We start from the raw sequence: 16,772 nt of genomic DNA, 5'->3' as shown, positions 1-16,772 counted from the left end.
AGATTTATCAGTCGAAAATGAATGTTCATAAAATTATACACACTTCATAAAAATGTGATTTATAAAGTTCATTTATATATATATGGAGAGATCTCACCTTTGCACCACAGGGTGATATGGAAATGGAAGAAGAATACTCAGAAGTTAGTAATTAAACTGATAGTCCACGTACATTGGAACTTAAAAAGCAATGTGTTGGTAAATGTTAATGCATATTAGTGCGTTATAATTTTAAACGTACAAAATAGTTCAAAGAGCTTACCTTAAAAGTTTTATATGAGGACACAACGTACGATGCGCCGTCTTCCAGCTCCTCCAGCCTGTATTTCCTGTCGCCGTCCATCCCGAATATGAACCTTGCTCCTCTCGGCAGCTCCAGCCTTTCTGATAACCGGTCCAGTAGCGCATCCATAGATACGAGGTCTCTTCCAGGTTTGAACCTGAATTCAACTCCTGGATGGAAAGGATCGCCATTGCGATAAAATGTGACTCGTCTGGCCTTCCAATAGTTGAGATTAGCGTATCGACTAGCCGGTTCTGGTCTTCCAGGACGCGTGGTGACTTCGGAACCTTCGGAGACGTCATCAGGGCGCTGCGGGGGGGACGGCGGTCGGGAGGGTCTCCAGTTGGACGGTTCGGGCTCGTCGTCGGACGGTGGTTGTTCGGGCTCCGGTGCCGGGGCCGGGTCCGGCGGCGGCGGGGGCTCGGCGATGGCCTGCGGACGAAGTCGCGGGTGAGGGCGCGGCCGGGGCTGCAAGCGGCGCGACATACCGACGCTCGCCGGCCGACTGCCGCAGCCGCCCCGCACTTACACACCTCCCAATCAAGAAGACACTGATACGCGTCCATTCATGAAGTTGATTCATGACGTTGCTTGATTGATAGGCTTTTAGCTTAACTTAGTTTAACCAAGAAGATTTTGAAAGCAATATCGCTTTAACACCATGAAATCTCGCTCTGTGTTGAATTTATTTTTCTACTTTATAATAGACTATTGGACACATTATTGGAGACAAATGTTTTCTCATTTCGGCTTCAATAACTTTTTTATTTATTTTAGTACATATTTTTACTATCTCTACAGCGACCAAAGCACTGATAAAATTAATGTTAGTTTGTAATGTAAAAAGTGGAGCAATAATACAAATGATATATCCCCGGCCAGTCATCGTCGATCTTGCAGATAAGGCCCGTCGGGGTGACTTAGTAATTTTACTCACGTCACGACCTAGTCGCACCTCCGAACGAATTATATTCAACTAACGAGACTGTGATTTTAATTTCATTATTTTCTGAATGATTCAGCCAAGATCTTTTAAAGTAGATAAAGTATTCCATGACTGCTGAAGCCAATATTTCTTTATGAAACGTTTACAATTCTGAAAAAAAATGAACTAGAAACCGTAACCATTGAAAAGGTTAATAAATTCAGTTAAATGATATTTTGTTTCTGGTATAGACAGGTTAAATAACATGCTCAATTCAATCTGCTTTTTTAATTTAAAGAATATACATAAAAGTGCTATACATAGAGTTACTCTTTTTCTGAACTGACTACAACCTGAAAACGCACGGCAGAAACTTTTAATGACAAAATTTTTCCATCGCCAATTTTCTCAATCAGTTGCAACTAGTTATATTTATTATCGTTTCTACGATACACTCGTGGTAAATAACTTGAAGTAGCGTGCGGTGACTAAGAAATTTTAGTCACGCTCTGCATTAACTTTATTTTAGAAATGATTGTTCTGAATCACTGATTTGTCACACTATAGAGTTGTGAAATGTAAAGAAAATAGTTTTGTTTTAATTATTATTACTTTAGTACTTCATTATTAATAATTGAAAAAGTAGCACCCGGTTCTCCTGTTGGTGTTATGTGTTAAAAAAGTGATGCTACTTAAAGCAATTGGGACGTGAAAAGACCTTTCTCTACACTTGTTTTCAAAAATTCTCTTTCTAAGCTCATTAAATAAAATACCTACGGATAATTAAAGACCTAAACTAATAGTTATAACACTAATAATAAATAATGATTTCAATTAATTGAGTTAGCCGCACATCAACCTAGTCATTGCAAATTCGCCGCTATAACTGTAGCACATCAATATACTGGGTAAGTTGACATGCTTTTGACTATACCATATACATATATATAAAAGTATTATGGCTACTTATAAATGCAAGTATCGAGAAAATTTTAGATGAAATCTTAAAAAAAAAATTACTTAGATCAAATTGCCACTGATTTATATTGAAAAAACAAGGACAATAATAAAATAACACACAGTCATCTAAAATAATATCTCGCTTGGCAATCCAATCCAGATTCCGCCGGCACCGATCTGGACCTTCTCTTCTTTTTATTACATTTTAAATAACTTCTTTAAGTTGCTTATTTAATATTTTAAAATGTGAAAAAAAAAGAAAGAAAACTTACCACAGCAGCGGCAGCCATCGGTTCTTCAGTGGTCATCAACAAGCTAATTCACATCACAGTAACACCGCGAATAAAAACACGAGCGCGGGAAAGAGGTCAAAGACGACACGGGATAATAACCAATTCTTTTATTAAATTAAATATGTTATTTAATAATCCTTAGTCAATAAAGATTATTACATAAAGAGATAAGTGTGAAAGGTATGTTTTTTTTTTAATTTTAAAGGATATGTGTGTATTTTGGACGTGGAGAAGTCGTCCGGTTTTGTTTTGTGGACGGAATCGAGTGACGGCTGGAGCTATAGCGATGGCGTGGCGGGTTAGGGGCAGCGCACCCGTGTGCGGCAAGACGGCGAGCGGTGGATTATGTTTTGTTTGGGGGTTGGAATGTGTTCTATTTGGGATGTTGAGTACATTTTCCATTACAATAAATTATTCACGAATATATACTATGTTTATAAACATGTGTTTTTAATATTTCTTATAATAAATCATTTATTGAATTTAAATCGTTTATAGTTTTAATATATAAGATAAAACCGGCGACAATAATATAAATGATTCAGTTCAAAACATATATTCATATTGAATAAGTAAATTTAGAGAAGTCATACAACGTCGTAGACTTTATGCTACTACGTAAAACATGAACTATGCCGTCGACCGTGAATACAACTGCGATTGTATACTTTATTATATTGTTTTACTTTATTGCGCATTAAATTTATCATATGTTTATAAATATTATTGTACATATTGCATTAAAGTTTAATAAATACCTACTTTGAATCTACGAAGTTACCTTCCAAGCTCTTAAATGAATTAAAAATGTGTTCCCGCCGTTCTGCCGCTCACGGGCCAGCGGTCAACATGCACATAGGCTATGTAGGTTAACTTTATATTTTTCGCCTCAACCACTGCTTTGGCGGTAGGTTTACGAGTCCCAATTACCCGCTGCGATTGTGTAGTTTCGTTAGTTTTAATTTTTACGTTGATGAGTGATGCATATCTTAGGCACAGATGATATCTTTGCTATTATGTAGATTGTATAATGTTAAGGGCCTGTTTCGGTTTCTGATAAGCTTACTGATAGCTTATCTCAATTTAATTACACGGTAATTTCTGTAGTGTAGTAAGTATAAATTAGTATGTATAGAAAGACGAAGTTCCGTTAAATCGGCTAATTAGTCAAATAAATAAAAAATTATATGGAGCTTGTATAACAGTTTATAAGCTCCGTATATATATTTTTTGTTTTTTGCATAAAAAACTATCAGATTTGACGATTTTTAAGTCAAATTTCACTATTAATATACTTCAACGAGGCCAAAACATATGAAATCACGTCATTAACAAAATTGATGAATTAAAGTGGCATTATTGTGTTCGGTTATTTCAATGAATGAATTTGTTTTCAGTTATGGGACAATTGGGCCGCACCTAAATTGGTCCACGGATGGATTGCCAAGGGTCTCTTTTTATTATTATACGCATATATTTACGGCCTCCGGATTTATTTCTTTAATAGCGGCCTGTCCCGGCTTGGCTTGGGTAAATAAACAAAAAATTATGCACCTAAACCTTCCTAAATATTTTTGTAAACCTAACTGTAATCTGTGCAGTAATTTAGTGACGCGGCAGAGGACAATGTTTCATGATCCTAAATCAACGGGAAGTATCCTATAGGTTTTCATCATCATGTCGAGTGTGTTATTGCTAACACTGGTGTCAGATTTTATTCAAGTCGCCTAAAGGCATCTGGCACGATTACAACCACTTACCAGACAGGTAGTCGAATACACACTAGTGAAATAAACTGTCCACCAGTGTGCAGGTTTCCTCACGATGTTTTTCTTCACCGGAAGAAAGTGATGGTCGATGAAACCTACTATATATGAGTCAGATTGGTATACAAACTCATATGGCACGAGTAGGATACGAACCTGAGACCTTTCGATCCACAGGCGGGCGTCTTAACCATTACACTACCACGGCTTCTGGTTTTGTTTCCCCTGTATTCTCTTCTGCATAATATGTGTTGAGCAACGAATGGATTCTGTAAGGAGCTTTGAAAACAAAGCATTTGTGATTCATCAATTGGCATTTTTTGTATTCCAAGAAACAAAATGAGCAAATCAAAACAAAATAAATCGTTACAAATACCTTTTTTTGCTAAATCGAAATCAAAGTAACAAACTGTTAATTGAGAAAATTGTTCGTTTCTAATGCTGTTGAACATTATCGCAATATTTCTTAGAAATTGCCTTTTAGATTGCGCATTTTTTGCTGCAATTTAGCCTTTAATTTTGCCTATTACATACTTATGTAGTCATATTTTAGCTGCAAAATTTAACATGCTCTGATCAGCAACTCTGTTCGTGTATAGTTTTTTAAAGGTTAACCTTAACCATTGCTGTCATACTTTGCCCATTTAAAATTTTATTATAAAATGGTTTATATAGGGCTTTTATAAGGAGTTATATATTTCATGAAATAAAATTATAATTATCTCGTCAATGTGTGAACATGTGTATACACCTTACCTTAGTATATGCGTCACCACCACTTAACAAAGTTGATTACTGAATGCAGTTTTTTTTCTTATAACTTAATAGCTTGGTCATTTCACGTAGCTTAGTCGATGTAATAGAGGGAACATAAATTTCTTTTGACATGCCATGTTTGCTAAGAGGTCAATTCCGCTGGATTTTAATCAATATCAGACCAGTTAGTCCTTTCTTACAGTTTTTTTGCGGGATTTAAATAAAATTATGATAATATTATGTAAGTGCATTAAATTATTAGATGGATTTTAGATAACGATTGGACTCTAATCCCCATTCTAAACGAACAAAGTCATGGGAACAGAAGTCTAACAATACCCGGCAGACGTGAATCTAAAGGTATATGTGGAACGTTACATATCGTCTAAAATATCCTTTGAAGGATACTAAGGGATTTATTTATTGGTCTAAGATTTTTTTATAAAAATCTGAGCAGATGCCAGTTGTCGTTTCCCAACACATGTGCTCACAGTAATGTCGCCACAACAAAATATAATTTTAAACTGCAAAGCCGTTAAACTCTGGCATTTAGATTTGCATAAATAATCCGATTATGGCGTCCATTGGTTTATTTTCGTTTATCTAGCGCCACGTGCTGCAGCCATTTATGTAAATACTTACATGCAATGGTCTCAAGGATAAAGCTCCCTAATTGAGCAGCTTGAGGTATGTATTCCAAAGACATGTGAAGCGATGTATTTGAAAAGAGAAACGTCTCGGTTTTAGCAGAATTTACGAAAAATATAAAGTATCCCTGAACATATTTCCTTGTTAATAATTATAAAATGTGAAACTATATAACGGTAAATTTAATTATTAAGCAACATCTTTAAATAGTGGTCGACATACTAAAACATTCTATCTATTTATGTGTCTAGGATTGGAAAAGTCTCCCTAAATAGTAGTATCTATAGCTATGGCCTAACAACAGTATACTGTAGTTCAAAATTCAAGTTATAATTGTTTTTTTAAGGTCAAATATGTGTCTGACTGTATCATAACGAATCGCGTGAGAAGCGCGTATGCAGGTGGGCGGTTGATTATGACATATTGCTATTGGTTCTGTGCTCGACTAATAATGGAATATGTACCTACTATACTACATATACCTCCACTGTTTATATACTGTACACTACATATAAATATTTATCTTCACTATTACACACGTTTCCGCAGTTAGGCCTCTTGTTGATCTTCACTATTTAAAGTTATGTCCAAAATACAAGAATCACAAAAGAGGATTTTGTTTTCAAGGTTAAAATAGGAAATTAAGGTCGACGCAGATCGAATATTTGTGTGTTAATTGCATGGAATTGTGAATGGTGTGAATTGCGAAGGGTACGCGTACGCGTGCACGAATATGTTATAATTCCATAGACTCATTCGGTCTATACCCGTAGAAATAACAAAAGTTGACGTGAAAAAACAAGTTGTTAATTAAAATAACAATGAATGACGATCGTGCGAAGTGGAGACGAAAAAGTAGGAAAGCGAACTTAGGTTCCGATGCTGCACGACTGAGTAAGTAACCAGGAAAACGCTCGGCTGATAGCAAAAAAAATGCATCAATTTGACGAAGATATCGAACCTTACGCCTTTTTACACTTAAACAACTAAAACTAAAGTGTAAACACAGTAAATTTCAATAAAAGCAGTTTTCATTATCCATTACATTATTAATGTGCGCTTGTTATGTTATTAACATAAAATTATGCTATACTTGACCTGATTCGGTGCAAGCTTGCGGGCTTATTAAAATACATTATTGTCTTCTTTAAGCAGGCAAACAAACAGTAATTAAAGATTGAGAATTCGATAGTAGGAAAGACAATATTTTTTTTTGTGTGAACGCACCAATCTCTGGAAATATTAATCGGATAGGACAATTCGTTTCGTATATGATAGCCAGATTAAATTTGATAAATTATAGTGTAAACCATAGCTTGGAATTTCAAAGAAGCTAGCATTAATTATTTAGCTTAACAGTTTTAGTAGACAGACATTTAGTGCTACGACGCGACGTAGTCCGTAGACCGTCTACAAGCTAAGTCGTAGAGGGTCTACGACACGGGTTTACTAACTTTGCTCTCATCTTTTCAAAACGCGACGTACTTGCTATAGATGTTAATAATTTTGGCTTAATATATAAAAGGAAATATACAATTAAAAGCTCAAACTTTGACTTATGTCGTTCAAACCCAATCTGATAAGGTGACAAAACACAATCTTAGTTTAAGATATTATCGTATTGCGTGTACCGCGAAAAATAAAGGAAAATAAGTTTATTTAGGCATCACGTATTTTTATTTTATTTGAATTCTGATTGTTCCCCTTCCGACGTCCTTGGGGCACGTCAAACCCGGAATTATAGAAAAATATATACAAACACACACACAGCCTGTCATATTACATGTTCGCCGATAAGATTTAGTTTTATGAAGGACGACACGCACTATTTTTTACGAAAAGTAATTGTTTAATGAATTAGCGTTATTTATTTACCGTGCATTTATTTCATACGTGATTCGAACAAGTATTTCTAACTTTGACCTAAAATGAGCCGTATAAAGCATTCGTTGCGCTCTAGGGCTCCGCCTCCGTGGGAATTCCGGGGTAAAAGGACTGTTATGTAATATTCCAGGATATATTCGTAAGTTGAAGGAATCGTTTGTGCAAAAAGGAAAAGAGCTTGTTACTTTGCCAAATTTTGAAATAGGCAAGGTTACCAAGGACACAAAGACAAATGCTATATACCTACATAAGTATGCCTAATATATACGACATAGAAATGAATGATGTATCTAAACATGCTTATATGGAATTAGAGCTAATCCGTAATTAGTCAAAAAAATTTTGGGTGTATCATCAAATCAACCAATAACGGAAGCTCATTTCCTGCGACCTCCTTCGCGCTAAACTCCACTGTAGGTCACGTTAATAGGGTTGATTTCTGTTTGAGCTTCCGTTGTCTTCGTGTCAGGCAGCGGGTGACACGACTGTCATAATATTGCGCATCTGTCCTCTGATTGGTTGGTTTCGAAGATAACGCCGCCTAGACACCGTGAACGCCCTTGTGAAATGAGTTGGTTGCTACGGTACAGTAGACTATTGACTGAAAAGCTTTGCAGGGTTTCATTGTTGGGCCATGTTGTCATTGTCATTCTCACATTTGTACCACGATATGTGGTGATGTTATTCGTATCGATGTAACGTAAGGCTTATCAAAGTATAATAATCGAAGTACAGCACATAATCAACTATGTATTTTAATAATGTAATTTTAATAATTGGCGAGCTAGGGCGATATTCAAATTTAGTGAATTTGAATCTTATTCACTCTAGCTCGCCTGCATAATGTAATCCCTAATTAATAACATAAACCTGTCTCCCATTCTCGCATATTCCCGGCTGTGACGCCGCAAAGCCCGGGGTCAGCGAAAAAACAAACAAAATTTTGAAGATGAACCACCTTCGACCGCCTCTCAGCTGTCAAGATTGTGTCTCTTAGTCGCCTCGTACATTATTCAATTAATAAAAACATGAACATCAGACAGGGAAAAGTGGAGATAGGAGACTGACATGTCGTATCGACCCCACATAAAGTAAGATAAGGATAAGGGTATAGGTTGCTGATGTAGAACATAAACCTCATTTTTTAAACCCCGACGAAGAAAGAGGGCTGTTTAAGTTAAGTTTAACGTGTCTGTCTGTGTATCTGGTCTGTGGGTCTGATGAAACGAATTTAGTTTAATTTTTTTTTGTGTCATAGATAATTTTATCCCGAGTTTTCTTAGCCATGTTTCATGAAAATCGGTTCAGCCGTTAAAAAGTTGTAGCTAAACGAATATTGAAAGTCCGAGGTTTAAAATTGTCTAACAAATAAACTTGTTATATAAATTGAATGATAGTAATAGGGACCTAAGGGGAATATCGAATTGTGCGACCTAATAGCAAAAGCATATCTTGAAATCCAAGATTGTAGATCCTTTGTTACTTTTCGGTCAAAGCGCAGCCCCACCTGCCATGATTAATATTATTATGAAATGAAATGAAAAATGAAATGAAAAATTTTATTTCAGACTATGCACATATACAATACAAGTCCATATTATATTAGTAAGAAACTTAGACAACTATGTTAGTAGAATTTAAAATGGGGGTTATCGTTTTGGACATGTAACGATGCCCAGGACTTGAGTATTGGGCTATCTACCCTCTCTGACACCACCCTCAGGAGCGTGTTGTTACTGCACCTTACCCGTGACCACAGGGAGGCAACTCTTTTACGAAGCACCGCTTGGAAGCTGTCTGTGCTGTGCTCGGCAAACATTCCTGAGGCACTGCAGCGCCAGTGCAGCCCCAACAGACCCCTGAAGCTGTTGTTGTACTGGACCCGCAAAGCATTGTAGGCTTTTTTGGTATAATTGCACCATAGGTTGCACGTGTATAATGTTTGGCAGTAACTTTTAAAAAGCGTAACCTTGACTTCTCGTGAGCAGCGTACAAACCTACGGGACAGCATATTGCCCCTTACCGACAATGCTCTGCGTTCCCTATCAATGTCCATGTCGTCAGATAAATTCTCGGTGACCCAGTGACCCAAGTACTTGAATTTAGGGACTTGCTGTAAGACAGCTCCATTCAGAGTGATTGGAGGAATTTGGTACGTTTTACTACCTGATTTAAAAACTACTACCTCGCTTTTACTCACGTTGTACCTGAGCCCATGGGTCAGGGCATACTTTTCACAAATACTCAACAGCGTTCTCAATGATTATGAATCTATCTAAAGAATTTTCGTTAAAAGCGTTTACGCAATCACTACACCTTCTATAAAATAAACTTCTTCTTTTAAACCACGCGACAGATTTTTATGTTTTCAGTTTTCAATGTAATTTAAACAATTTATACCCGAACGTTTATACATACATAAATAACCCCATACCCAACCCCAACAAGCCGGGCCAGGCCGAGACGGGTTTATTATATGTAGAATTTGAATTAACTATTTATTCGTATTGGTCCTAACAAATCCAATGTGAGTTTCCTCGTTGGCAACCGATCCTGGATCTTCAGGCCATGCTTATCGTTAAATCATAGTGAGGTCGTTTTATATTTTTTCCTGGAAGTGTCCGAAAAATGTCCACGAATAATTCCCAAAATTCATGGGGCGTTGTATTACTTACAACCCAAAAACCTTGTATAGTCCAGCCCTGCATATAACAACTAGTTACACCAAATCGACTCCGTTAGCTCAAGGCTGAATATAAAAACAATAAATCTCAAGTAATTGTAGGGCGGACTTGTTCAAATATTTAGCCCAATTATGTCGTTAGTTTCAGAAAGTGATGAAATGAAAATAAGACCTAGGTATTTTTTTAGACCTAGATCTAGAAATCTATGCGAAACATTTATACTGTTTTAATTGTAGTTTCAATGGAATCGTGGCAAGTCCTAATTTTACTTACATTTTATTATAAGAGTAATTACGTAAGAACAATTACTTATATTCAAGTAACTAACATTGGAAAAGTCGCTCCTTTAATATTGTCAATTAATTCAATGTGTGTGTTTAAATTCACATCGACCGAACGATCAGTCCAGCTATGAAGAAAATAACTATCAAAAGTGATAATGTAGTTTAGTTCTTCCGTAGAAGGTATACGTTTTGAAATTCTTCTCGACAAAAGTGCTACACTTTTGCTACGACCCGACTACGACCATAATTCGTAGTTTAGTTGTAGCAAAAGTGCAACGCCATAGACCATAGAATAGAAACTAGTAAATAGACACAGCTTCATTCGTCATGTAGTTGAAAAATCTTCTCTAATACACGCATGTAACTGTGATTATTAGTTATAAATAAATCAACATATAAAACATGGCAATATTAAATAAATTTCACAGATATTAATCAGAATCTATAATATAATATATAAAGTAGGTATATACCAAAAGATAATTATTACATTGCTTGCATTATTGTGTTACGGTTTGAAGGGCGATAATTGAAGAAAACCAAGGGGCAGTATAGTTACAGATTACATGGTGCTGTGGCAAAAGCCAGCCTGTAGGCAACGCGCGTGTGACACCCCTGGTGTTGCAGGCATTGATAGGTTGTGGTGACCACTTACCATCAGGTGGGCTGCATGCCTGTTTGCCTGCTTGGTAGTAAATGTTACTTTAGGTCGAGTTAGGTATGGGCCAAAAAAACATCGGCCGGACCTATCTGAAAAAAAAATAACGCTTCTGTGTATTTTGCCAACCGCACTTTATCCGCTAGTAATGAAATAAGGACGCACGACACTTCGTGACAAAATGGCGTGAGACTCACTATAAAACAAGTTCATTTTTAAAAGTACCATAGTTCACGGGAATAAAGTTCATATTGATATGACAGTATGTGAAACAAAGAAAAGTTACGTATTGGGTTCTAAGAAAGCTTGGGTAGGTAGTATAAGGAAGATAGAAGTTTAACTCTCAAATGATATTAATATTTCTAAGTAAAATAATAATTAATACCTAATTGTTTTTTTTTAATTTCTACATTAAGTAGTGACAATACATTTTATAAATGCTGTTATCAAAGTGCATTGTTATAGCTAAATAAATCAGTATTCGTAGCCACTTCGTATGTAAGTACTAAGAAGTTGGGATACAATAGCTTCTAGTTGTGAAACAATGTTTTATACATTGAATCCAAACCTTTTCCAGCAGTTATTATACTGTACTATGGCTAGACTAGAAATATCGTTTATGAAGTTTGCCCTACATAAAGAAGGGATTTATTAGAAAGGTTGGCGAAGTGTGGTGAAGCATGACCTGTCTAGACAAAAAAGTGTTTTGCTTTTAATAATGGGTGTTAGTCACATCTAAGGTATAATTTATGAACTGAAGATTATCTAGAATTGTATTACATGTTGAGACAATTATATTTATCATCTCAAAAAATCGAATACAATTTTTTTTTATGAGGAAAGAAGTGAATAAAGGTAATATTTCTTTCATTTTCTTTCTTTCTATATAAAGATAGAAATAATGCAGGTATATACTTGCACAACAAGTTTTTACATAATTATCGTTATTGCTGCCACAACTTTTTGTTGTTGTCAGTGAGATATTGCTGCGTATGCAAGTAAAATTTAATTGATTACAAATAAACAATTGGGGAAGAGGAGCTAAATAAAAGCTTGCAAAAATAGTCTTTCATCGATTTCATTTATTACAATATAAACACAAGACGTATAAAAATGAAATTTCTTATTTGTCACTATTCACATTCCAGTTCTTTATTTTTTTTCTTCTTTTTCTTTTTTGCTGAAACATTTTTAATTTCAAAATCATCGTTGGAAACTACATTTTCATTATCATGTTTTTTCTTTTTCTTCTTAACAAGCTCCGTCAAGTCTGACTGTTCATCTATTTCTACTTTATCTTCGATATATTTCTTCCGTTTCTTTTTCTTCCTCTGTGTTTCCTCATCTCCAGTAGCGAGTTCACTAGATGTACCTTTAATTTTATCAGATTTGTCTTTATCTTTGTTTTTCTTCTTTTTATTTTTAACGAATATTTCTTCTGAATTATTTTCATTAAGTTCATTTTGTTCCTGTTTGTTTTTCTTCCTCTTTTTCGCTGCATCATCAACATAAGGTAAATTACTACCATCTTCAACATCATAAATATTATTGATTACATTACATTCTCCGTCAATATCTTTAGTATTATCGAACTTTGAAGACTGCTTTTCATTGTTTCTTCTCTTTTTAAATTTATCTTCTGAAATGACAGAATCTTCTTCATTTATACCTTTTGGTACATCTTCAACTCCATCTTTATTGGCATTCCTCAAAGATTTCTCCAAATCTTTCTCGTCTCTATCCAACACTGCTAAAAAGAAGCCTGTAGTTAGATCAGACTCAGGTCTCGCGTAGAGGCACCTTGTACCCATGCTTCCATACATGGCTGAACCAAAATTATTCCACTTTCCTTTCAAAAGTTCATTAACGTCTTGCACTCTCCATTTAGCCCTTGAAGTTTTTACCACATTAGTGATGACTCTTTCATTTTCCTCAGGAAAGAGCGAGCAAGTGCTATAGACAATTCTTTTCGCTTTCGGAAAAGAGTTCATTGCGTGTTTTAGAAACTTCTCCTGCAGAGAAGTCAGCTTGGCCAACCTTGTCGCTTCTATGTAGTTATGGACACAAAGTTCCATACCTAAAAAATTAAAAAACCTTTTATCTCTCGACTAAATTTTTTTTCACTAATATAGAAAACAATGTTTTATTTTAACAAGATCATAAACTTATCACAATCCATTTATTGCAAACTTGATTACAAAAAAATTACAAGGCTGACTTTAGTCGAGGGCTTTTTCTACCAATCAACCTGAAAGAGAGAAAATAGCGGGAAGTGCTATTAAAAATTCTATTCATATAGTTAGGAACTATTTAAGACGGCGTTGCACTACACGTGCGATTAGGATCTCCACTAGGATGTTAAATCAAAAATATTACAGACCTGATCCCGAGCAGCTGGGATCCAAGAGAATGTACTCCACATCATCCATGTCTCCTCTCTTAATTTCCAATGAGTCCTTATGCATGGTCTCCACGCAGGTCGACCCGGTCCTTTCCACGAAGTCACATAACGTTTGGTAACGTTTCTCGTTCCTTTCTGACGCGTAGATTTTACCCTACAATTATAGAAAATATTTTAATTCGTTCTAAATAACAATTAAGACAAGATTGCAAAATATTTTAATATGGTACTAAGTACATACTAAATAGCAAGTCATTTAAAAAAAAAAACTTTCTTTTCGAGTGTAACTTGGATAATGACTAGTGTCGCCCCTGGTTATTAAGAAAATCTGTGCTATACATAGATTCAACTATTTTATAGACAATTCTCACGCAACATTTTATTTATTAGTGATAAATTGTACGAAAAATAAATACATTAATCAAAATGTACTTAAAAAGATACATATACAAGGGTGGATCTATTCTATAGTGGAGTTGTATCAATTATTCCATATTTTTTCGGAGGTTTCAAGCAAATTGAAAAAGTTCGATAAGTTCAATTGTGATTTTTAGTGAATGAAAAAAAAAAAATCGGAGAAAATTGACGAAACGAACTAAAGATTGCCTGAGAATCAGACACCAATAGCATACTAGTATTTATATTACAACGCATAGAGGAACTTCAATAAAAATAAACGAATGAAGGTAACAAAGTACCTCGTTCCTCATGTAGGCTGCCAGTTGCGTCGTCTTCATGCCAGGAGCAGCGCACATGTCAAACACCACGCTGCCGGATGGAGCAGCCAGTAGATGTACCGCCATGGCTGTAGCCTGACGGTGTAAACATAAGGGTTAAGAAAGTCGTTCAGGCTATGCTCCTTTTAATTAAATCATGATACAATAATTATAATTATATACATGTCATAAAGAAATTTATCAAACAGATGTTATTCGTCGTATAATACACTAAAATGTATTATGTTATGTTAGACTAGATTGGGGAAGACTGAAGAAGATTAAAGACCGTTATAAGCATGGCTTGAGGCAGTTCTTCAGAGCTCTCCCACCTCCTACCTGGTTGCAAGGTCGCAAATATAAATATAGACTAGTGGAAGAAAAAACGCATGGCCTTTGCCCAGCACAGGCTAGATTTTAAAAAAGATGAAGATGAGCAATTCAGATTTGGAACACGCACCTTATCCTGCAAAATGATCTTATTCTCCAAGTACAGCTCATGCTCATGTAGCTTAGTTCCCGGCGCGAACACAAAAACAGTCTTCACATGGAAATCCTGTGTGAAGTCCTCCTCGGTCAGACCCTGGATCTGCTGCAGGTAGTCGTCGTAGGAGCCCGAAGTGCAGCGGATGAAGCGGTAACCTTCGTCTTGGAAGGCTCTAATGGCGTCTGATGTTGTCAGGAGATTCGTGTTGATACGCACGTACCGCGGTCGGCGAATTGCTACGAAGATGTATAATATTTATTTTTTGTAGCATAGTGGGCAAATGGGTGTGAGTTGTCTGATGGTAAGCAAACACTGGCTACGCAATACCGAGTCACCGAAGCGTAAATTACTTTATGATGTTGAAACTAGTTTCATTGGGCATTTCTACTAAATAATAAAGTACTTAGACCTACTTTAAATTTTATTATTACAATAACTTATAGGTCCCTTTATCCTAATCATTTTGTAGGACATAGAGATCTTTACTTATACCAACTTTTGTTAACCTGTGACCCACAATGAAATGAATGATTTGTCGTCTTAATATTGATCAAATTATATTTATTTACTATCTATGATATTCAAGATCAAATACTCATATTAAGTGATCCACACTGCATTTCTTCAAGCTTTACTATAATGTTTATTATTTTATACTGCTACCATTCTTCTTGCCCTACATCATGGCCAGCTCATCCTTTCGTTTTCCAACTTGGTAGAGTGACCCATGATACAAAATCTCAGATTTTAACAGAAGCAGAAAAACAAATACCACTTTAGGAAATCAATAAAACAGCAAAATTATGTTTCATTTTTATTCCAATCTAAAGACATAGTTTTCATTATACATTATTATTATAATAGCCAATAAATTAACACACCCGTTCAGAAAAACACTGCAAAAATATCACTGGAATGTGTGAAAAAAATATTAGTCTTTTTTCAAATTCAAATCTCCTTTCCCTGTTTCCTTTGGTGGATCTTGACTATAAGAATGTTGGTCAATCTCATTGCCATCTGCATCATATTCCTTTTCATGGTAAGCCTTATATGCATATGCACCTATTATAATATTTACTACAATAACAGCACTGGCCACTGCCCATATATTTGCTGTATTAATAGAAATTTCATATACATCAGTAAGTATATGGCGAACATAAAAGAATGTGATAAATGGAAAAGTGAACATGGCAACACTATATAGAAATAAGTTCGCCAACACTAAGGTCATCCGCTTTGTGCTCTGGGACATGAAAGGGACCTTTTCAGTTTCAGCCATTGTGGGTGATTGACTTAGAGTTATATCTGAAAATAAAAACAAAAATATTACCTTCAGTCTTCAAATCATCTTGATGGTCAGTGGTATATGTCTGAAATTGGTCTTTGTAGGAAAGTATTGTTTGTTCAGGTTTGCTTTTGCCTGGGAGAGACTTTTTGCCAAAGAGCAATTCAGCAGTGAGGACCTTCGCCAGCCATGGGTCTAAACGAGTCTCTTTCTCAAGTATGCTACAATTTTCAAATATTTTGTCTATATCAGCTGCATGTTTGATAGTTTCTGTTATAAGTGCATAAAGCACATTTGTCCTCTGCAAATATTACATTAATATTAGCCACACTTTACCTATATTAGATTATCACAGAAACTGGGAAATAAAGGAGTTAACCTAAACATAATGTAAATAAATACTTACGAAGTGTTTGAGTTTATTATCGTACAATAAAGTTTTGACACTGCCGCCTTCAGTTGAAACTTTCTTGAAAATATTCGCTGCAACTTTATAATGTCGTGGTACTTTAACAGAATGCTCAAACATTTTCTTTTTCGTCAGAATTCAACAAAAAACGTTTCATTGCAAAACCCCAGCATGCAAAAATTACTCAATCTGTCACGAGATAAATGTCAATTTGATAGATGACAAATATTTGTATCCAAATTCTTGAATATCTATGACTTAGCGCGACCACACAAAAACCAAAATATGTTGTTTGGAGTCCAAACCGACCTCTGCTTAATGTAAGCTAAT

The 16,772-nt window shown here is 35.5% G+C and overlaps 2 protein-coding genes across 3 annotated transcripts in view; both read right to left on the bottom strand.

The window, feature by feature from the left end:
• Nucleotides 1-2,721, bottom strand: part of DCX-EMAP (Doublecortin-domain-containing echinoderm-microtubule-associated protein) — a 29,658-nt gene extending 26,937 nt beyond the window's left edge. Inside the window, exons 1-2 of one of the 2 annotated variants that reach the window (XM_053768048.1) lie at nucleotides 2,441-2,721; nucleotides 263-715 (exon numbers count right to left, since the gene is read on the bottom strand). In XM_053768048.1, coding sequence (XP_053624023.1) covers nucleotides 263-715; nucleotides 2,441-2,476 — 489 coding nt within the window. In that variant the 5' untranslated portion in view covers nucleotides 2,477-2,721. Of the gene's footprint in view, nucleotides 1-262; nucleotides 770-2,440 lie in introns of those variants that run through there. The other variant, XM_053768039.1, reaches the window with a different exon arrangement.
• A 9,482-nt stretch (nucleotides 2,722-12,203) lies between these two features.
• Nsun5 (Nop2/Sun-like domain containing protein 5) lies at nucleotides 12,204-16,658 on the bottom strand. The gene is made up of 6 exons (XM_053768219.1): nucleotides 16,440-16,658; nucleotides 16,079-16,334; nucleotides 14,719-14,981; nucleotides 14,241-14,354; nucleotides 13,522-13,696; nucleotides 12,204-13,218 (listed from the first exon to the last, which is right to left on the bottom strand). Exons 1-6 carry the CDS (start codon nucleotides 16,560-16,562, stop codon nucleotides 12,275-12,277), a joined length of 1,875 nt encoding a protein of 624 aa, XP_053624194.1. The 5' UTR covers nucleotides 16,563-16,658; the 3' UTR covers nucleotides 12,204-12,274.
• Between the last annotated feature and the right edge of the window lie 114 nt (nucleotides 16,659-16,772).

Source organism: Plodia interpunctella, chromosome 3 (genome assembly GCF_027563975.2).
Source record: "Plodia interpunctella isolate USDA-ARS_2022_Savannah chromosome 3, ilPloInte3.2, whole genome shotgun sequence".
NCBI lineage: Eukaryota > Metazoa > Arthropoda > Insecta > Lepidoptera > Pyralidae > Plodia > Plodia interpunctella.
Note: the sequence above shows the minus strand (reverse complement) of the source record. Positions and strands in the feature narration are given on the sequence as shown.